Source organism: Empidonax traillii, unplaced genomic scaffold (assembly GCF_003031625.1).
Source record: "Empidonax traillii isolate 1590-97213 ecotype Southwest subspecies unplaced genomic scaffold, ASM303162v1 scaffold1405:size211071, whole genome shotgun sequence".
Classification (NCBI taxonomy): domain Eukaryota; kingdom Metazoa; phylum Chordata; class Aves; order Passeriformes; family Tyrannidae; genus Empidonax; species Empidonax traillii.
This window is the reverse complement of record NW_020956598.1, coordinates 88,718-110,600: the sequence shown is the minus strand read 5'-3', so window position 1 is coordinate 110,600 and position 21,883 is coordinate 88,718. Positions and strand designations below refer to the sequence as shown.

At 39.9% G+C, this 21,883-nt stretch overlaps 1 protein-coding gene across 7 annotated transcripts in view; it reads left to right on the top strand.

The window, feature by feature from the left end:
- The first annotated feature begins 545 nt into the window (after positions 1 to 545).
- The window catches only part of CCSER2 (coiled-coil serine rich protein 2), a 61,158-nt gene continuing 39,820 nt past the window's right edge, over positions 546 to 21,883 (top strand). For 4 of the 7 annotated variants that reach the window (XR_003573848.1, XM_027907136.1, XM_027907139.1 and 1 more), the window contains exons 1-4: positions 546 to 607; positions 1,211 to 1,398; positions 12,873 to 14,349; positions 15,253 to 15,455. Coding sequence is in view for 6 of the 7 variants with exons in the window: in XM_027907136.1 (XP_027762937.1) it covers positions 12,912 to 14,349; positions 15,253 to 15,455 (1,641 nt within the window). In the remaining variant the exon portion in view is untranslated. The remainder of the gene's footprint in view (positions 608 to 1,210; positions 1,399 to 12,872; positions 14,350 to 15,252; positions 15,456 to 21,883) is intronic. The other 3 variants (XM_027907137.1, XM_027907141.1, XM_027907140.1) reach the window with 1 other exon arrangement.

Sequence of the window (21,883 nt, the reverse complement as noted above, 5' to 3'; positions counted from 1 at the left end):
CCCAGGGAGGTGGCGGAGTCACCATCCCTGGAGGTTTCTCAGAATGCTCTGAGTTGGAAGCGGCCCACAAAAATCATCGAGTCCAGCTCCTTAAATGAATGAATGGCCCGTGAGGGGGTCAAACCCATCACCTCGCTGTGATCAGCACGGTGCCCGGACCCGGGGCTGGGTGATGTGGTTTAGCGTTTTAGGGGCCGGCGGTTGGGCTCGACCACCTCAAAGGCCTCTCTCTGATGACTCGACGATGCCACAGGGCCGGCACACCCGCAGGGCCGCTCGCTTGCCCTCGGCTGTGCCGGCGGGCTCGGGGATCGCCGGGGCGGGCTGGCACACGGGGGGGGGGGGGGGGGCACAGGGGATCACACACAGTGATCGCACACGGGGATGGCAGACGCGGATCGCAGAGAGCGATCGGCCGGTGCCGGGCGGGCTGAGGGGCTCCGGGGCCACGGGCAGGGCGGGGCGGCCGCGCTGACGTCAGGGCGGGCCGAGGGGCGGCTGCGTGTGCCCGCCTCTCCGCGCCCCTCCCTGCGCGGGCCGGGCCGGGCGGGGCCGGCGGCACCGGGGCGCGGAGCGGCCCTGCCCGAGGAGGCGGCGGTGAGTGGCGGTGAGTGCGGGGCTGGCCCCTCGCCGGGGGTTGTTGGCCTGCGGGGCGCGGCCACTGCCCCTGCTGCGGTGCGGGGGTCGCGGCCGGGCCAGGGATGCTGCGGCAGCGGCGGCCGCGGGGGGCTGGGGAAGGGCGGGCGGGGCGGCCCCCCCTGCGCGTTATCCCGCTGCGCGTCCCCCCCTGCGCGTCCCCGCGGCCGCAGCGCTCGCCCCCGGCCCGCTGGGTGTCCCGGCCCGCTGGATGTGCCCCCGGTGCCGGCCCTGCGGAGGTTTGCGCGTCCTTTAAATTGGGTGCGTGTGGGGCCGACCCGCACCTGCAGGAGCGGCTGTTGCGAGCCCCGAAGGTCTTGGCGGCTCGAGGTTGTGTGTCTCGAGGTTCTGCGTCTCCGGAAAGGGGAGGGAGCAAAAGTACCCGGTGTGTGGTTGTTCAGTGACAGCAGCGAAAAAAAAGAAGGATAGTAACGGTGGAAAATAATAATAATGATAATGATAATAATGATGGTGGAGTATCCAGTGTAGCTGCTCAGGTTTGTACCGAGGGGGTGTTGTGCTCGCTGTGGTGATTTCGCTTTAATGACACCGAGACTCTGCTTTCGTCACCCAGAGCCCGCTGTTCACGTCGCGTTCTGTCAGATGTACTTTGGCACACAATGAAACGTAGGCAACCTCAGCCTTTAACTTTGAGCTGGAGGAGGTCGAGCTGTTTATCTTCGGTTAAAGAAAGCAAAACTGCATGGGAACTTTGTGCTGTAGCAGCAGAGCGTTAGTGTCCAGGCCAGACAACAAATTAAGGTAAGGATTGTCGATCTGGTTCTCCGTCTTGTACGCCATGTGAAGATGTTAACCACTTCTCCGGGGATTTGGTTCTACTTGCGGGGTCTGTACTTCGTTTTTTTAGCAGGTTTGTTCTTCGTGTCTGCGGGCTTTGAGCCTCAGTTTGAGGCAGAGCAGAATTTTTTGTTGCGAAGGTATTAAAAGTGAAGTTGGATGTAAGGTCTCATTTTGTTCCATTTTTATACTTGAGAACCACTTTGAGTATTCTCTGAAACTTCAAAAATTTTGTGTTTGAGGAAGTCGGATATAAAAAACTCTTCCTCAGGTTAGTGTGAGGCAGTAAATGTTTACATTGTTTGGTGATACTGAGTGAAATTTGCCAGATGTTTTCTCACGTGTATAATGATCACATAACTCAGGCCCATTTTGAATTAAATGCCTCCAAGCTGAAGAGATGATTGCCTGACAAATGAACATTAGTAATAACCAGCTACCTAAATGTCAAGGATTTATGTGAATATACAACTTAGGGTAAAAAAATTGATTTTAAAGTCAAAGTTTAATTTTTCCTCGTGGACAGTACTTTTTGTTATAGAAATATCAACGTTTAGGCTCCAAAAACTGCCCAGTATTGTCTCCAAACTGTAAAGCTGTTGAAACAGTAGAAATGTTTCAGTTTTAGAAGACTTCCATGTTTGATACTTTTTACCACTATAACACCTTGTGTTTTTGAACTGAAGGAATAATTTCCTGTATATGAATACAGGAAAAAATGAATAGTAAATTAACATGATGATCTCATTTAATGTATTGTTATACTAATGAGTAATCCTGTTTAATGGAACTGTTCATGTAAAAGCTCATTGGAGTAAAATCCATTACTTTTGGACCTGATCATCCTTTAAGAGGGATTGGTTATTTGGAATAAACCAGTTAGTAAGAAGTGTTGGCACGGGTTCTCTGGATGAAAAAAATATCATGCCTTAAATCTTCAGATGAACACTGCTTGCCTGAAATTGTTAGAAAGTGTTAGTGTATCGAAATGGAGAAGAGTTGAAGGAACAAAAGGTAGCCAGTTAGAGCAGTGGTTGTGGTGTTCTCTTTTAGCCACTATTTGGAAGTGTAAACAGCAGCACCATCTTCTTAATTAGAAGCTTTCAGGCAGGGTTAAGTTCCATGCCAACAGGAACGCTAAGGAGATCAAAATACTAATGGTGCTTGCGATAATTAGGTTTAAAATCCTGTATTGTGTTTCAATTGGAGCAATAAAAAATAGCTTATGTAAATCTCTGGATACCTGAACACATGTATGTTACAGTAAAATTCCAACAGCATTAAAATAATTATCCCAAAGTTGAAGTTTAGCTAGGCAAGACAGGTCTTTGCATTTCTTTGTAGCTTTGGGACACATACTCCAGCTCACTCCTAAACTGCTATCAAATAGGTGCATTTTGGAAGACCTTCTGAGAGTGTTGTTTCCTCCTTGATCAAAAGTAGCTGGATTTGCAGAGATCTGGACTTCGGTCAGCAGCTCTTCTCTATCCTAAAAGGAGGATCCAGCTGCAGCAGTTCTGCTGATAATATCCTAAAGTAATTGAATGAAAGAAAGTCTTCTCAGGGTGGGAGTGCTTAACCCTGGTCACATGGGGAACTGATGTCACAAGTTCTCAGTAAAATGACTTCTTGCACCAGCACTTTGTGCTGAGCTGAGGTCCTGCTCTGCAGAGTGCGTTTTAATGGCCTTGATCGAAGAAGTGTGGGCAATGATGGCAAGGCTCTCCCTGCAGGGAGGCTTGGCTTCCCAGCCAGGGGAAATGGCTGATAAGGTGGTTGAACAAGTATAGATCAGGAATAACCCTTAAATTGCAAATAATTTATTCCCTGAAGCCAAAGAAAATCTGTGCTTGTTAGGCTAATCAGCCCAAGTGGCTTGTGACACACACAGCACAAGGGTTTCTCTTTCCTTAGGAATACCATGTATTTTAAGGTGGACACTCCAGAGTCTCTTCCAGATGAATACGGAGATTCTCAGTACAATGTGGATTACTATGATACAAAACCGACTCATGTTCTTCTTGTAAATTGTGTTAAAGATAGGCTTTATTTAAATGCATTTTTTTTATCTTATATGTTAAAATTACAACATAGACACGTTGATAGGTATTTTTGATGAGTTGGGGGATGCTATGGCTTTTTTTTGTCTCAGTAAGGCAGACTAACATAGGTGGGAATTTGGCAAGGCCCAAGCTGCTCTCCTCCAGTCTCCTACTATTATCTTTCAACCTGCATAGCCTTGTCCATCAGTAAACAGAGTTAAAAATACAAAACCCCGATCTTTTAATCATGAAAGCTTTCTGAAATGGTAATTTATAAAAATAAAACTTCACAATGACTAAATTTGAGATCTTGATTAGCCAAAACAAATTATATTTATCACCTTCCTCTAAGTTTTAGTAAATAATAAATAAATAAATACATAACTGAAGTTACAAGTGTCCAAGTTTCTTGGAGAATCTTTTTTTTTTGCCAGGAAACTGACCTCGATAGGTACATTCCAGGATAGCTGTGTATCAGAAAATTGGTAGGAAAACACCAAATACAGGTTGCCAGTCTGTGGGAAAAACATACTGGTGTTTGTTATACCGAGTTGTTTGGTACTCAGATATTTTTAGGGAGTTTGGTTTTGAGATTGGGAACTGATTTATAGCAGTGGAATAGCCAGAAGCTGGATGTGTCTAGCACTAATGAAATTAAATTCAATAGCAAGAAAGTGATACCTAGAACATGTGGTTCAAAAATGAGCAGGGTTCAACTGAAAGCTGTAATACAATACTATTTCTGGTTAAGAGTGGATGTTAAAGTAAAGTCAAGCTTCAAATAATACAGGGTCTTCTTGACAGCACGTGGATGTGAAACAAACTATGTCAGCAAGGAGAGCAGAAAGCAGCAGCCCCTTCTTGCCACATAGGGAGTTTACAAGTAGATTCCCAAAGAAAACTACTAAAACTGTGGAAGACAGTGAAATAACCTTTAAAAGAATTACTAGTAGGGCTCTGGAACTCCTTGCTTAAGGCAGTCATGGATGGAAAGTTTGGGGGCTCAAGGACAGGTTACACAAGATAGTGGATGAGAGATCTGTGGAGGGTTCCTAAACAAGCTGCATCAAATTCAAGAAGTCCTATGAATTGAAAGCAGCTGAAAGTTGAGGAAGTCACACTGCATGTTTGCTCTGATCATCCTCTCCCTGGTACAATTTTTTTTTTTAAGGTTGCCACAGGAGACAATGGTATTTTTGGACTTCTCACCACCTTTAAAATAAAATTGGCTGGCAGAACTGTATGGAGAATTGAATCAGGGCATTGAAGTGCCATGAACAAAACCTAGAGAAATATCATGATTTGTATAATATTTCTAGCTTATCCAAGATTCACCATCTATCTTTCATGATAGCAGCATTAAAGATTTTCTTTGTCAGTCCTTTTTCTAGTATTTTTTTTAATCCAGTGGTGGCTGACTTAACAGTGATTTTTTCCTTTAGATGTGTAGCTATGTGTTGACATGTTCTTCCCTGAAGACTCTGATCTTACGTAAAAAGCTAAACTATGTTGAAATAGCATTGGCAGTATGTAGAGAAGAGGATCTCAGAACTATTTTCTTCTGTCTTCCTTCTGGTTCATCTTGTCTAATCTTGCTCAGTTATCACCTATGAACCTCTTCAGGCTTTCAGAAGATATCTCAGCACCAGTGGCTCCATGATTTACATGCGGTCTCCTCCAATTATTCCACTTGTCATTCAGCTTAACCTATAACTGGAATTCTTACTCAGGCAGCAGGAGAAAGAATGATCACATGTGACTCAAGGCGGGGAAAAGCTTTTGTATTGGTAGAAAGCACAGCCTCCTTGCAGATTTAAACTAATGGAAATTCTTAATCTTTAGATACCCACATAGATAAACTGTTCAGCAGTGGTTCAGACAGGCAGTATTGTTTCTACCATTAGTCATTATTTAATCATTACAAAATACATATTGAAAAATACCACTGTAAGATGATTGTAGCTCAAGGCATCTTAGTGTTTTTCCATGGAGAAGATGCATCAGTTGAACAAACTAGAGGGGTAGGATGGAGAAGATGGCAGTCCAGAAGGGATATTTCCAGTTAAAATCAGGTGCATTCAAAATTTCGCTTGGCTTTCAGCCTGCCTGTTCTTATCAGCAAGAGAATCTTGCTCCAGGTACATAAATATTGAAAAACGGTAACTGGAAGCTGACTGGGGTTTGTTACTGAATCAATGGTGAAGTCTTTCCAAGGAGACTTAGAGGTAGGAATGGTGTGTCTGAATCATTTGGTGACAGTGGGTAGCGCTGAGGAGAAAAGGATGCTCCTCTGTCTTTATGTGAAATATTTGCCAGAGAACAGCAGGTGATTTCTGCTGGTTTGCAGTCTGACATTGCTTTTGAGACAGATGTGATCTTTCTGGATTTATTCTTTCAAGGCAGATTAAGTTACCAATGTGAAATGCTATTGCTGAAGGACTAATACCATCAGCAAAAGCAGTGGCCTGTTTCAGCTGTCAGTTGCTTTGATGCTGACACAATCACAAAATTTTTGAAAGGAGAGATCGAGATCTGCCATTTTACTTGTAGAAAGCTTTTATTTTAGACTGCGGTTGACGCTTGGGGTTATTTAGTCAGTCTTAACCACAGCATAAAATTTAATTTGCCTTTATGATACAAACAAGGAACGTCACCTTTAAAACTGTTCTGAAAGATATCTCTGACAGTCTTCTGCCTTGTTAGCCATGTGAGAATGCCAAAAATCAGGGTAGATTTACCTGTTTGAGAAACCTTAGAAAGAAGACTTTGATGGGAGAGATCAGAGTCTTTCCAATATATATGTACACACACAGAGGCATATACACAATTGTGGCTTATTTTGCTACAGAAATCTTGCCAAATACAAGGGAGTGGTAAGACAGTAGAGGAGAGGAGCCTAGATATAGATGTATGTTTGTTTGGTGTTTTTTGGGGATGATGGGAAATGCTTGAGTAACAGAATAGTTTTTTGCTTCTTTGTAGCTGAGTGACTTTGTCTTTGGGTTTCAGGGCATTAGATCTGTCAGGCAGGCAGGTACTGTCTGTCCTTGCTTTGGTTTTTCCCCTTTCTGTTTATTATCCTTGCAAATTTGGTAACAATTTAAAGTGTCATCAAAGAGTTGAAGCAAATAAAGGCTCTTTGTGTCTCCAGCAAAGACGTTGAGCACAATGCGTCTTTTGCACTTTAAGCGCTTTTAAGCAACTCTACTGAGGAAGCCTGACTTGCTTGCTGAGGTTGAATCTCTTGAACTGGTTGTTGTGTGACACAACAATTTAAGTAATCCACGTAATTTAATTCCTTCTAGCAGAAGAAGTGTTTCTGCGCTGGGCCTAGATACATTGGCATGACTGTGTCCATCGATGTCAGTTGTTTCTGATAGATTACAAATGTATCCCACACACCTCTTGTGGTGTTCTCGGGATCAGCACACCTCGTGCAGTGCTCTGTCAGCTGCACCTTGTGTCCTTTGGATTTCTAGTGACAGCCATGCTGTGTTTTGGGTCGTGTGCTTTGGAGTTGGTTCTGCAGGGACTATGCGGTGTTTATATGTGCAGGTGCAGAGTTGACTTTGCTAGCCCAGGTTTTGTAAGATATTTCAAAGAAGGGAATTGATAACTTCCTCAAAGAGGATGCGTCAGATGAATAGCAGCTTCAGAGAGCCTCTCCAATGGTTTATTCCAGTTGCTGGCTGACCTCTGTCCCTGAGACCAGTTAAGCTCCATTGTCATTTTCTAATGCAGAAGAAACTGTCATTTCACTTCATGTCCATTTATGAATGAACTGTAACAATCTTCAGTACCATTTATGAGGAATGCAAAAGAGCACTTTAAATGCTCTTTCTTCCTTTTTGCAGACTCTGATATTCTATTTTATTGGGAGTAATATAACTCTACCCCCAGGTATCATCTTCCATCTCCTTTTCTTTGTGCTGAAGCTGCTCCTTGCTGCAGCTGGCAAAGCAGCTGGACCTTGACTGCAATCATGCAGATAAAATTTATATGACTTTTTTTTCAACAAAATTTTAAGGGGTTTATGATAACTCATATCCTGTTTTGTTTCAACCTTTTGGTAATGCTCGATGTGAAGATTTGGAGTTTAAAATGTTTGGTCTCTGTTTTGCTAATATGCAAAGCACAAGTGGGCAAATGATTACAAAACATACATGTCTGTGCAGACAGCACTTAGCCCTTTTTTGCCTCCTTGAGGTGCTCAGTGTAAAGAGCATTAATGGCAGAGTGAATTGAGAGTGTGGCCCTTAGGGATGGAGTTTTTTATTCTGGGAGTATTTTGTTAGCTTTCTTCTACAAAACAGAGCTGCATTTTGCTATTTCTTTTTTTTCCAGCAAGTGCTTGTGTCCTCTTGACTTTCAAGCATTAAGAAACCCTGTTCTGATGAATACCAACAATGCCTTTAAAGATGGCAAGAGATGTCACATTTTTTGCTCAATATTGTTCAATATTAGAAATACAGAAACCTCAATCGCTTCATGATGTATTCCTTGCCTTCTCCCTTTATCTCTATTCATTATCATGTTCTTTGTCCTAGTGCATTCTGACTGACAGTAAGTAAAATTCAGCACAAGAGCAGCTTGGATAACTGGTTTGCTTGCTTTTTGATAGATCTACCCTTACAAGTGGGTAGAACATCATAAGCTTGAGGGAGGAAGAACAGAAAAGGACTTGCCTCTAAACTGTCTTGAGATCTGAAAACAGAATCTCACAACTTCAGACACAGAAGAGCAAGCTGATTGCAGAGAAATAGAACAATAAGCACTTGAGTGTCTTGGAATTTTTTGCCGTGCTTCATGCAATGGTACCTTCAGAAAGCAGACTGTCAAGGAAGCTGGTGTTAACCACTGCAGCTTGGACACAGGAAAGGGAGAGAGGCTAAAATTTATGGGTGCCTTCTTAAAGCATTGGGCATTGATTCGAGACAAGAGGTGTTTTGGAGAAAGTGAAGAGAGAAGTAAGGCAGGGTTGGAGGATTTTACTGCAGAGCTGCTAAATTTTACTGGATCTTACAGTTGAGAAGAAGCGGCTCTTTTGACTGAACTGAAAACAGTCTGTGCTGGGTAAACAACATAAAATATATGACAGTTGTAAATACTCAGAGTTCAGTCTTGGAGCCATCAGAATTTCTAGTTGCATTCTGATTCAGTGTTGTTCATACAACATGCAGAACTTCCTCAGGACTCACGATCCTTGATTTCCCAATGCTTGTCCTGCTCAGAGCAGTTGTTTGTTTGCTAGGCAGATCTCCTGCCAGTTTCTTCCATTCTCCTGAGCTCCCATGCTTCTCTTAAAGCTAAAACTGCTCCATGCTCCCTATCTTACAATGTTCTTAAGTATGTGATAAAGAAGCCTTTGGCCGCATCTGTTGCAGGGGCCTCCCTGATTTTTCCCTTACGACATTCAATACCTCCCTGCACTTGTGGAAATATGATATATTCACAAAGCTGCCCTAATGCATTTTTAATTACATTTTTAAGAAAAATAGTTCTTAAGGTGTGCTTAAATTTCACCAGAAAATCAGTGATGAAAAGATCTTCACACTGTGTGTCCTGAATAGAAAAACAAATACATAAACAAGAAGCTGTGGTGCTAAAACCCAGAGATGTACAGAGAGGTGTTTTTGTTAGTCATGCACAGGACAGAGCTGAAATGCGTGTGCACTTAAACTCATGTGAAGAAAGCATAAATCTGGAGCTGTTGGCCTAGCAATGGGTCTGCAGAGTGGAATTGGTCTCGCCTGTCACCAGTCTGTCAGTTATGCCTCATCCAGCAGCTGTATATTCCACACTGCTGTGACAATAGGAGGAGAATTCGGTCCCACTGATGGCAATCTGGAACTTGAAAATGCTGTTAGCTTTCTGGTGGTGTGGGTCGTGGGGATCACAACGTTTCAAGGAGCCCAGACTTTGAAATGTATGAACCTTAAGCTGCCTTCTACTGTAACAATCATTCCACAACATGTAGGGCAGAGTCTCAGATGCAAAGCTGAACTTAGCTGAGAAGCTAATGTATAGGAAACTGCCTTCCTGGGGGTGTTGAAACAAACTGTGAATGAAGTAAGAGTCAATATGTTGCTTTCTAGTTGAAACTAATGGTGGAGGATTTTGTTGAGGTGTAAATAATCCTATAGAGAAAGTACAAAGGAGAGTGAGGATGAATATCCTTTTGCTTATCACCAGGATCTTGAGTATCCTTGAAGGTAAGGATGTAGCAGCTTTTCAGTTAATTCAGATTATACTTCAGAGAGGGTCTGTGGGTTTTAATTCCTTTTCCCTAGATCATTATGTAAGGCTAGGCTCTTTATAATTAGCTTAATTCCTGATTAGGCTTGTGTGCACCAGATAATATATTTCCCAAGGCAAAGAATATAAAACTTATTTGCCCAAATGTCTGTTTTAAAAAATCCATAGATTACTTAAGTCTAAAAATAGTTTGAATTTCTTTATAGTACAGCAGACTACAATTTAAATTACACTGAACCTGAATTTTTTGGGATGCAAGAATCATGCTATAACTTGCAGGTACTGTGGTGCTTGATAAGGGCGTTTCTTTGTTAGGACACTGTAATCTTTAGCAGTAAATATATGTCAAGATTAGTGATATTTTTGAGAACTTAGTTTCCCATTTTCTGGGAAAAATCTGCCAGACGTGATACTGTTAAGTTTTGGTGTTTGTTTATGGCATTGTATTTCAACAAAACAAATGTACCCCAAATTTGAAAAGGTGGCACAGTAGTTACAGTTAAGTAGCTAATAAAATACAGACAGTATTGTTTGTCTGTTAATTTAATTATCTGAAGTGTTTTAAGCAGTCAGTTTTCTTGAAGCTAATGTGCTGTCTTTACCTAATCAAGGATAAATGAGCAAGCACCCTTCCTAGAGAACTGAAAAGTCTCCTTTTCAAGTTTAATTTGCAGCACTTGGTGGTGGATTAAAGTAATCTAATTAAATGGCCTCATTTAAATTTTGCAGTCACCTAAGAGATGGTAGACAGATGTGAAAAGGGAATTATCCATAAAGCATGAAAGTTAAATTAGCAGCTTCCTAATTTAACTTTTTTAATTTGGAAGACTTCTTTACAAGACTTGCCTTTTCTTTTGAGTTGGGTTATCTTCTGAGGGATCTGAGGATTCTGATGTTTAGTGGGAATGAATTCATCCGGATGCTAAAGGCCATTTTTTGTTCATGGATTTATTAAAAAAAAAAAAAAGTCTACTTTGTTGCCTTTACTATATATAGTTGACGTAAAGTAAATATCTTTGACACTTGGTGTTAAAGCATAATGATATTTTCCTTTGCCAAGTGTGCAGGTACACTGTAGGCAAAAATCTAACATTAGTCATCTAAATCCACATAGAGCCAGGTATTATATGTGATAAATAAAATGTTCTGCTGTTTCGGGGTGGAGGGGATGGAATCATGTGCTTCTTTATACAGCTGGGTGAAGGTTTTGTCTCTGATGTGCAAGGATTCCCTGAGTATTTTAAAACTCAGGATTTGTGTATTAGAAAATAGAAAAGCCCTACCAGTTGTAGGGTGTGGATTCTGATGTTTTCACAAGTTAGGAGCCCCTAAAAGCCATGTCTCCAGTACATTTCTCTTTCTATCTTTGTAATGTAAATCTCCTTCCAGAAGTGATGCTCCAGGGCATCCTATTCACTGACAAAATCCTAAGGGCACTTCAGTTTGCATGAATTTAATGCCACCTTGATTTTATCTAAAGTGTTTGTTATTGAGGTCTTGCAGCTTGGGGAGTGACTCACTTTAAGGTGATGCTTGCTGTGGTTACACAAGATAATTTCTGTACTTTGAATAAGTATAATGTTACTTGCTGTGTGTTGGTTCTAATAGTGATTGCCATGGTTTAAAAAATTTTGTTTTTTCTGCAGTCTGCCAGACATGTATGGGTCTGGGAAAAGAAAAATATGGGTTATGGTTTCAGGGAATAACGTATGGATTACTGAAATTCTGTCTTTACGTCATTGTGAGACCAGTGGTTGGAACTGATAAAAACAAAATCCAGGCTAAGCAAAGACAAGATATCCTTTTACAACTCTCTTGAAAAAAACCCCAGGAACCTGTTCTTGCAAATACAGAATTTAACAAAAGGGTACAACGTGTCTTAAGTTGCAACACTGAAACTTGGAGACTTCTCAAGGTGGTGGTGTCGGAATTACAAGCCTTTAATAATAGCATTTAGACAGGATTGTATTGTAGAGTCAGGCAAACCAGCAGACCAGTGCTGTACAAAAGGGTGTACAGGCATAGTTAGTTATCCAAACCATGGGCTTGAAATGTTCGTGAGTGGGGAAGAAACAAAAAGTATGTCAAAAGCAAGGAGATCACAATTCTTTCTCAAGGCAAAAGTTTTTGAGGCAACGATATGTCTTTGAAGCAGAAATGGCTTTATAAAATAAGCTTGATATAAAATAGACCAAATGACTGTAAATTGAGATATAACAAATCTTCAGTTAAAGAGTGTAGTATTCCAAATCAGGTGGATGGAAGCAAAATTCAAGATACAAGGGAATGCGTGAATTCTTCGAGGATCTTTTTATCTCACACTTTGTTAGCTGGGATTTTGTGTTAGTGCATGTCTGCACAGAAGTCAAACTCTGGAATACACTCACTCACACTGACCTCGTGCAACTGTTGCCCTGTACTTCAAGTCTTGTACATGAATAAGTAGATTTCCAAAGCAGACTACAGTTTCTATACAAAGAGGGGGAAAAAAATTGGCTAGGAATGTTAATCTTGATTTGGGGATATCAGTAAGGTCTGGAAAGAAATTTTTGTGGTGAGGGTATATGATGAGTGATTATTTCCTGTGTTGTAACATAGACATTGGGGAAAGAGAAAATAATCTCAAAAGATTAGCTTTCAGTCTGATTTTATTTTTGCAGGTTTACATTGCTGACCACAGGTTTATGCTACGTATATTTGTGGCTTTTTAAAAAAAAAAAAAACTAGATATCAAAGTTCGTAATTTAATAACTAACACAGTTGAAAAGTTCTCTTTCAGTTTGCTGGTCAAAATGGGTAAAAGGAAAAAAAAAAAAAACGAACCAAAAAACTAAACCTAACCCCTTTTTAAGTTTATTTTGTAGATTTCAAAAGGAAGGAAAAGAAAAGGCAGTTTATGTAGAGAAGGAAAGCTGGGGGAGGGAACTGTGACCTGAAGAACATATAACTTCCAAATAACTTCTGGTGGCAGATATTTCTCTGGAGTTCACAAAATGTGTACGGGTTACTTTTTATCCCCATGGTACAGTTAGGCACAGGAATGTAGGAAGCACACAGATGCAGATGTATATAAAACTGTGTTGTTTAATGTGTGGTTACTCCAGGTTTGATGTTTGTTTTGTTTTATTTTTTTCTTCTCAGATTCAAGCACCCTTTAAGGACCAATGAACCCAATAGCTCATGGAAGAAAAAAACCCGACCAGGACATCCTTGGTTTCCAGGCTACCGAAATATGGAACGAAAACTTTAGGGAGCGTCTTGCAACCTGTGCCCAACGGGACGGCCGTCAACTTAGCAGGGAGTAATGGGGGCAAAAATTTCGGCAAGCACAATGGCACTGTCCGCATGTCTTCCTTCTCTTTCAACTGGAAAAAATCTAACAGATGTCAGCTTAACGATCAAAACGGGAGAGAGGCCAACTCTAAACGCAACTGCAGCGAAAAATTAATCGATTCTGAGAAGTATCCTCAATCTCAAGGAGCATTGGGCAATGATGAGCTCAGGGTGGGTTTGAACAGTCCCGCTTCGGTTGCATCAAAAGCAGCAAAGCCAACCAATATGTTTGTATCTTCTACCGAGGAGTTAAACCCAAAGTCTTTACCCGGACTCTCTAGTTCAGCTAAATTCACCAAAGGTACCCTGTCAGGAAGGACCTCATATTCTGGGCTCAATGCTCCAAGATCAAATTTAAATGGATTTTATGGAAATAGGCCGGTGGTAGGTTTGCAGAGACCTAGAGCAAATTCCAGTGCCACAAGGATAAGTTCAGGAGAAAGCCTAGCGCAATCTACAGACAATAGCAAGGCTTTTTCCTGTGAAAAAATGGTAAGATCCCAAAGTTTCTCACATTCCATTCAGAATTCTTTCCTTCCCACTGCATCTCTAACCAGGTCACATTCCTTTAATAAAGCTGTGGATCTTACAAGGCCTTATCATAGTCAAAATGTGGCTGCCAGGACGTCTCAGAGGTCTACTTTGCTGTCAAGGAACGCGTGTCAGTTGGATGTACCCAATGGAAATGAACCGATGAAGTATGGGTTTACCAGACCGTACTCCGGTGTGTCAGCTCCTTGTTCCAAGAAACCCCCACTGTCAAATGGATCTGGGTCAGCACCTTCCTTTGGATACAGATTAAGTCGTCCTTCTCTGCTCAAGCCTACCAGGCAGCGGTTTGCTGGGAATACTGCTGTGGATGGCAGCAAAAGTACCTCTCCTGACACACACACCGTGGAGAGCTCTGAAATTTCAACAAATATTAACAGGGCAGTTGAGAAAAACAGTATTATAGAGTGCAGTGCTCAAAGAACAGGATCTGATGAGGGCCTGCATGAAAGTCTGGGGAAACATGGGTCCAAAGTCATGTGTATGAGCGACGACGGAGATGAAATATCTATATCTTCTTTGTCGTCCTCTGAAAAGAATGATTTGAGTGAAGATTTCAGTGATGACTTCATAGATATAGAAGATGCAAACAGAACTATACAAATACAGCAGAAGGAGAGCTGCCTTCAGGAATTAGAGCACGGGAGTATCACGTCCATTGAGCCGTTCACGTCTCTCAAGGAAAGTGGAGGATCTCGCTGTAATGCTGATGACTGGCTTGATATAAATGTGTCTGGTAAATACTTTTTTTTCTTTATGTTCTGTTTGAAATTTTAGGTACTAAGTCAAAATTCTCTGACAGTAGTTATTTAATGTAATTGCCCATTGCTTGTGGATTGTTTCAGAACACAGTTTGGCTCTATGCTGGCATATTTGTTTTCTTACACCTTTTCTGCATAGTAGTTCTTTCCCAAGCATTAGAGCTCTTTGTCTTTGTGATAAGAATGAAGGTTACCTCCTTTAAACGTGTTTGTGATGTGGTTGTGGGATTCCTTGTATCCTCGCTTTGCCATTCATTTTTTCTGGGATGGTGATATTTTGAGGAAATTCCAACTCCTCCTCCCTGCGTCTCTGTAGGCAGAGAGCAGCTGTAACTGCTTCTAAGTGGTGTAAATAAGTGTAGGTTGTCTAATTAAATAAGTTGAATTGTAAATTGGAATGTTGCTGGTTTTTCTGTTTTTCCTGGTGTATGCTGTGTTGATTATTTAAACCTGAGCTGAAGACATGAGAATATGTTTTTGAAAGCCACAATTTCAAGTCTTTGGGCTTCTCATGATAAAACTGTGTTTTGAGAGATGTTGCAATTGAAAGACTAGATCCAAAGCATATATTTTTGGACCCACCTTCTAGTATGTTAAAGAGATACAGAATTCTAGAAAGTAGCTTTCACTGTGGGTGAATTGGGGCAGCATAAAAGTTTCACAAAGATGTAGGTTGGAGGACTACTTAGTTGTAGCTACCAAACCAACTTGAGCATTTCTCCCCTCTGGGATAAGGGAACAGTACTGTAGGAGGCTTTCAGGTATTCTGTTACAGTATGGTTTCAGAAAAGTTTACACACCAGTAGTACGCATTTTAACATTTATTTTTTTAATATTGGATTGTTTTTGGAACCTTAACTGTTCCCGTTCTCTTTAAGCAGTGGATGACAACAGCGAAAGCACAAAACATACTACCGAGAATGTCATTTCTTCAGAGATGAACTATAGAGCTGGGTCCTCTTTTGAGCTTTCTCCATCTGACAGCTCTGATGGCACGTACATGTGGGATGAAGAAGGGTTGGAACCTATAGGAAGCGTCCATCCATGTGGAAGTTACGACTCTTCGGAAATGAACAGCATAGTATGTATTTATATACATAACTTGAATGATTATAGTGGGTTGAGTTTATTGCTTATTAAGTGTATTTTTAAAATATTGATGCATTTTTTTATTTGATAATTGTTTCCTCTGTCCTCTCTACTTGATAGCTTTTTGAAACTTACTGTCTGGGAACTCCTGTTTCTGGACTGGTGACCTTGATTAGGCTGTTAACATACATTTTTTTCTCTAAAGTAAGGACAAAACAGGTCACTCCATATGCAATCTCATAGTAGTACTCACAAATAAAAGAATTTAATTTCTGCAAATGATAGGTTAAATATCTCCTACCAATCTCTAAACATAGGAGTGAGAAAGCAAGAAAGTAGCTATTGCCTCTCTAACTTCTTGACTGTGTTGTTTCTGTACCGTGCTTTTAGAGGGCCTCTGGGAACTGAAGATGATTTTTGATTTCTCAGATTTTTCAAGCATAGAGTCTTTCAGGTAGATACCTGGCTGTAGCAGGACTATGTGCATCTCAGCTGTGATACATAAGATACATCACAACCTTTTGCTTGTTGTTAAACTTGAAGCTGGTCTGCAGGAAACCTCATTCAGTCTGAGGGGGGGATGGAGAGTTGCTGTGCTGTGATCCTCCAGCTGAGGTCAGGGAGCCAGCCTTGGGATTTCGGTGGGCCTGAGGAAACTGCTGTCTGTCCTGTCCTTTGTCTGCACAGACTTTTGAATGAAGCGACTTGGTTTTTATTAACATGATAAAACATTACTAACAATCAGAACATCTAGCAAAGCCTATTTGGTATAATCAATGTGTGTTTCAGATACTGTGTCACCATTGCCAATTTAGTAATGTAGATACCCCTTTCAGACTTGGCCAGGGTTTGTGGCACCTACTTAGGCTTTGATTTGTAATTTTAGTAAGGTTCTTTGCTGCAACCCAAGAGCAGAACAGTAGAGATTGTTCCTGAACATTGGAAATAGATGTGTAATTACCTTCTTTGTGTGTAACTACATACGAATTCCTGATATATTTTTAGCTGCTTGTGGTATTGTTTGCTTAGTCTTAAATTATGATATTGGGATGTAGGGCTTGGAAGAATTTAGCAGTGGTTATTAACTTTTTGTGGCAGCTGTGACCAGCTTAGAAAAGCAGTTTGCGACTTTTGTAGTATCAGTTGTGTAGCTTTATTGGTGTTTATAGGGAAGAAACCCAAGTTTAATGTAGGCCACTGCAAAAACAAGCACCCTTATCCACAAACACGTCTACAAATGTCAGGAAAAGAGGGAGGTTTTTAAACTTTGTCCTTGGTAAGTTTTAAATATAGATATTTTGATACATACTGTGTAGTTTAACAAACAAGTGGAAGACGGTTCTTTTACCATGCTTTTGGACCATATATCTGGGTTTTGATATATGTGACCTCCATGTATTAATTCGTGCATGTGTGTGAAATGATATTGGATCAATCTTCTGATTGACAGAAGCTGTTGTAAGCCATCTAGAGCAGAGGTACATTAGAATGCTTTTATGTTCACTATTTTGGTTTCTTTCTTTCTTTATTGAAATCAAATATTTTTTAGAGTCAACTTGAAAGAATGTATTTACTAGGTTTTGAGGAGGTAGAGAAAGGAAGAAGTTGTAAGGCTTGATGTTGAATGTGGAAAGTCATGTGTTGCTGCCGCCCATTTTGATTTTGATCCTGTTAATGCTTCAGAATTTCAGTGCTTACTGTGCTGTGAATTTTTATCTAAATGAGAAAAACATCAATAATACTTGATTTATTTATACAAGGCAGAGATGTATTTTCAGTCAGCTTGGATTTTGAGGGGGAAAATGTAGCTCTGAAGGGTTTTCTTGCCTCTTAGTGGTGTTTTTCTGGTGTTTTTTTCTTTCCTGTGCTTGTTGGTTTTGGCAGAAATCATGATATATTTGATTTATTTAGCCTAAAGATTAAACAATTATCGTTTGTAATCTGAAGATGCAGATGAATTTCTGATGCAGTTATTCATTATTTCTGAAGAATTAGGTTCTTGGGTAGGTTACTGTAAGCTTTTGTTCCATGTTTTTCCTTTTCTCTGCAAGCAAGGAGTATAAGGACACGTTAGAAAAAAAAAGAGAATAATTATTGTGATTAGTCAACACATCTCATGTTTTGATTGCTGGGAGATACGTGATCAAATTATGCAGTTTCTAGTGTGGTGAGGTAAAAGCAGTTCGTATCTGTGTGTCAAAATCCAGTTGATGAGAGTCAGATTTAAGAGTTTGGAGTGCTGGAGCTAATGCCAGCCGGACTGCCCCTTGGATTTAGTGTTTCCAGGGCAATCACCAGAGCAGATCGTGGGTTCTGGAGTTTCCGTGGCACAGGCTGGGGTGAGTAGAAGCAATGTAGCTGAGTAGCAATTCAAGGAATTAGATGGGGACTAATTGGTCGTGGTTAGTGTGTAATTTGCCTTTTTATTTTCATTTCCGTGCTGTTGTATTGTTAGTCCTTTAAACTGCATCCTCCTTCGTATCAACAAATACTAAATGCCAAATGCTTTTTCCGAAGCTTTTCCATAGATGGCAGTGCAGCTCCTATTGGGTGATCTGAGATTTGGAAAAAAAAAAAAAAAAAGGTAGCTTTTGCAAAGGGGGTTTTGACTGGGCTTCTGGAATGACAAGCAGCAGAGGAAGGCAGTGGAAGGAGCTTACTGACCCCTCAAGCTTATTGCTCCTTTTTTGCGGGGAGAAAAGCAGATAACTTTGCTATTCCCTGTACATCTTGGTTTTAAGGACACAGTGGGGAAAGAACAAAATAAATTCGGCCTCTTTTAGGGCAGTCCTTCTGTTCTTCACTAACTGAGTGAACAGATGTGAAGAAAATGTGCAATCCAGTGTTAGAGGTTTAAAAGTTATACGAATATAAATAATATCATAAGGTGATGCTGTGGGGACTTAACAGCTTGGGTGGAAATGTGTGGATATTTTGTGAGGGTGAAAACATTTTTATTATTTCTAATTATGTAATAAAAAATAACTTATTTCACTATCCCCACTGTTCTATTTCCAGTTTTGAGGGCAACAAGGGAATTGGTTAACTTGCTAACTGCTGGACTCCTTTCAGATTTCTAAGCATTGATTTCGTTGGTATTCCTTATACCCTTTTCATCAGCTGGTCTTTGCTGCTGAGCACCAAATCACTGATGCTGTTCCTTCTCAGTTCTGTGTGAGAGGACTGATGATTAGCAGAGCAGTTGACGACTCTGTAAATTAGCAACAAAACCAATATTTGTCTATACGTACTCTCGCTCATGTTTTGCTGTGCTGTTTGCTCCTGTCCTGTGTTTCAGCCACTGACTGTAACACCCAACTGCTCCACTGTTGTGTGACAGAAAACTGCTTAGCAATGTGAGGTTCATTTCACAGGCACTGAATGAGTAGTCAGAAGTGAAACTTACATCATAATTAAAAGCAAAAAAGCCTTGAAACGAAATAAGAAGTTACATGACAGAAAAAAAGGGAAAAACCCAATGAAATAACAAACCTTAATGGGGATTTACACATTTGCTGTGTCTCTAAGTTTGGATTTTGCTTACGATTGTAATTATTGCAAAACCAAAACTTTGCAATTTACAGAGCCAAGCTGAAACCAGTGATTGAGTTTTGTAGTTCCTGTAGATGAGTTCTCTTTCACTGAAGGAGGAGACTGTTAGTATTTTGCTTGCCTACTCAGTTAGCAGTGGAGAGGGCTGGCAGTCCCTCAGTAGATGTCTGGTAGTTACACATCTGCAGGACTGTGTCTGATTTCTGCTGTGATCGTGGAAATGGCTGCTTAGGACTGAAGTAATTTTACTTCAGAGCGCAGGAAACATAGACTTGTTTTTTTTCTGTTTCTTGGAATGGGGACTTGGGCTGTAGTCTAATACATCAACCTTGCTAGACTTTTATTTTCCTTAGTTTCTGGAAATGCAGTTCCCCAAACACATAAGCAGTGTAGCCCAAAACCTGCATCCCGACTGGAGTCTTGTGGCTCCTTTGCTTAACTGTAATGAAACACTCTCTTGTTGTAGTGAGATTTGAGCTGTTGTGTTTGCTCCTGTCCATTGCATTAAGTAGACACATGAGAAACATGGGCTTTAATACTTGTTTGTTCAGAGTGAAGCTTTGAATATTTTTGGAAAGTGCAAGTCCTTATTTACATTTAGAGTAGGATAGATAAGAGAGCTGTTAGTCTGCTGAAGTATGTGCTTGTTTTTAAACTATTCTAGTGCTTAATGGTCTGCAAGAAGTAAAAATTTAAACTGAAAATATTTCACTAGTTCTTTCTTTAATATTCTCTAGAGAACAAGTTGTTCTCTAGGGTTTTTTTCTCTTTTCTCTTAAAACGATTTCATTTGGTCAAATAGGTTTAGACAGGAAACTTTTACGAGTGTTCCCTGTATTATCAGGTCGTATCAAGACCCTGTCTTACAAAAATGCAAAAGAGATGGAGTTTTCTGACCCTTTTTTACTGTGGGCTCCAGGAAAACATGAATTTTTGTGCTATGTTAGTTCTTATTGAAATAAAAAAAGCCAGTATTTTGGGTATATGCAGAGTGAGCATCAATGTAATTATAAGGACATAGGATTACTGAATAATAATTGAAATCTGGCTTGAAGAGACAGATGGGTTTTAACTGCTTTGCTGAGAATTTAATTGCTCTTGGGATGAAATCTGGATCTCATTGGAATGAATCTGTTTTGACACGTGGCCAGACATTTAACTGGAGTATGAAATAGTTACATTTTTCTCTTCTTCTGGGCCATTTTTGAAATCTTGTAAGTTTTGTTTTGTCATATTTTTCGTTTTCGTGATTAGAATTTGGGAAAGGGCAGTTTCTTTCAGATTGGTCAGAATGCTTTCTGGTTCCTGAAGCACTGGTACTCACAGTGAAATGTGCTCTACTTCTTAGGGAACGAGAAAATGAAGGTGCTAAAATAGAATTGTTCAGTTCAGTTGCTTATTTCTTTCCGTAATTAAGTTATTTACAAGTAATCTAGTGTTAATTACCTTAATTTTCTTTAATAATTCACTTCTCAAAATGGCTTTATAGTAAGCTTTAAATTGCTGTTTTGATTTCTCAAATGAGTAATTTATTACATGAATTCAGACTTGTAACATTTGTGGTTCTAATACATTTATTTCCTTGAAGTGTTGTAGGTATTGTCTTTTCTCCATCTTCCTTTCTTCAGTTGAACTTTCTCTTCAGGAGGTTTGTGCCAAGGCCTTAGTTCTTGTTCTGTGAGAAGCCAGGCTTTTAAAATTCTGGGCTCTTGGGTTACAGCTGTAATAAAAATGTGAGTGCAAGTAAGCTTAACATAATGCAAAAGTGCGGAATAAAGCAGCTATCCAGATCGATAAGGACTGTTTTTAAAGTAGTATTTGGGAGTGTTTTAATCAATTGTGATCCCCTAGAGATTACCACCTGAGATAAGATGTCCCTTGCCCCGTGTGGATGTTTTTTTTTATGGGACTGTGTAATAATATGGTAGAATTGCTGAAGTTAATTTGGAAATGGTACAAATCCAATTGCAAAGAGGGTAAACACTGAGTCTCCACACTGTGCTAGCAGCACTAAGTTGTAACAGCCATTAGAGGCATTTTCAGCACATTTTGTTTCTGAATTAGAAATAATGTTTATGGACTTGAACATAATTTAAGTGGTATACTGAAAATGAGTTGCATTGTTAGGAAATTTTTCAGAAGCAGCATTGGCTGATTTATTGGGGCATTCAATAAAGTATTCAGAAGATCTTGTGCTTCATTTTTATTCATGTAACAGGGTGTAGTGAAACTATGTATCTTTTCTCTATACAGGCCTTTCTTTTGCTATAACTTTCTGTAAGAGCAGTCAGGAAATGAATCCTTTGGGTGCAGACTAGTTACAAGAAGCACACATAAAAAAACAGTTTTCATCAAAGAGCTAGTTAAATTTTGATTCTTTTTTCTGCTTTTCATCTTGCAAGGAGCAATAAAGATCTTTCTCAAAGCTGAGAACAGCAAAAAATGTGTCTTTTTTAATGACAGTCTGCTGAGATGCACAGTGTTAACTAATTGTATTTCTTCCTTTCTTAGAATACATGTCTTCTGGCTGACAAAAGGTTAATACAGAGAATTAATTGCATGTTGTGCTCCCATGATGCTTCCTAAAAGTAATTTGTGCACTGCAATTGGGCAGTTCCTTAAGAAGGGTCTGAATTTGTTCTGTGCCTGGTAGCAGAGGATGGTTTCACCTCAGTCAGTGCTGTTTTGACTAAAATCCATTATGATATTAATAAATACACAGTTCTAATTTTGTTTCTGGTTAGATTTTTAATTTTTTTTTTTTTTTTTTTTTTTTTTTTTTTTTTTTTTTTTTTTTTTTTTTTTTTTTTTTTTTTTTTTTTTTTTTTTTTTTTTTTTTTTTTTTTTTTTTTTTTTTTTTTTTTTTTT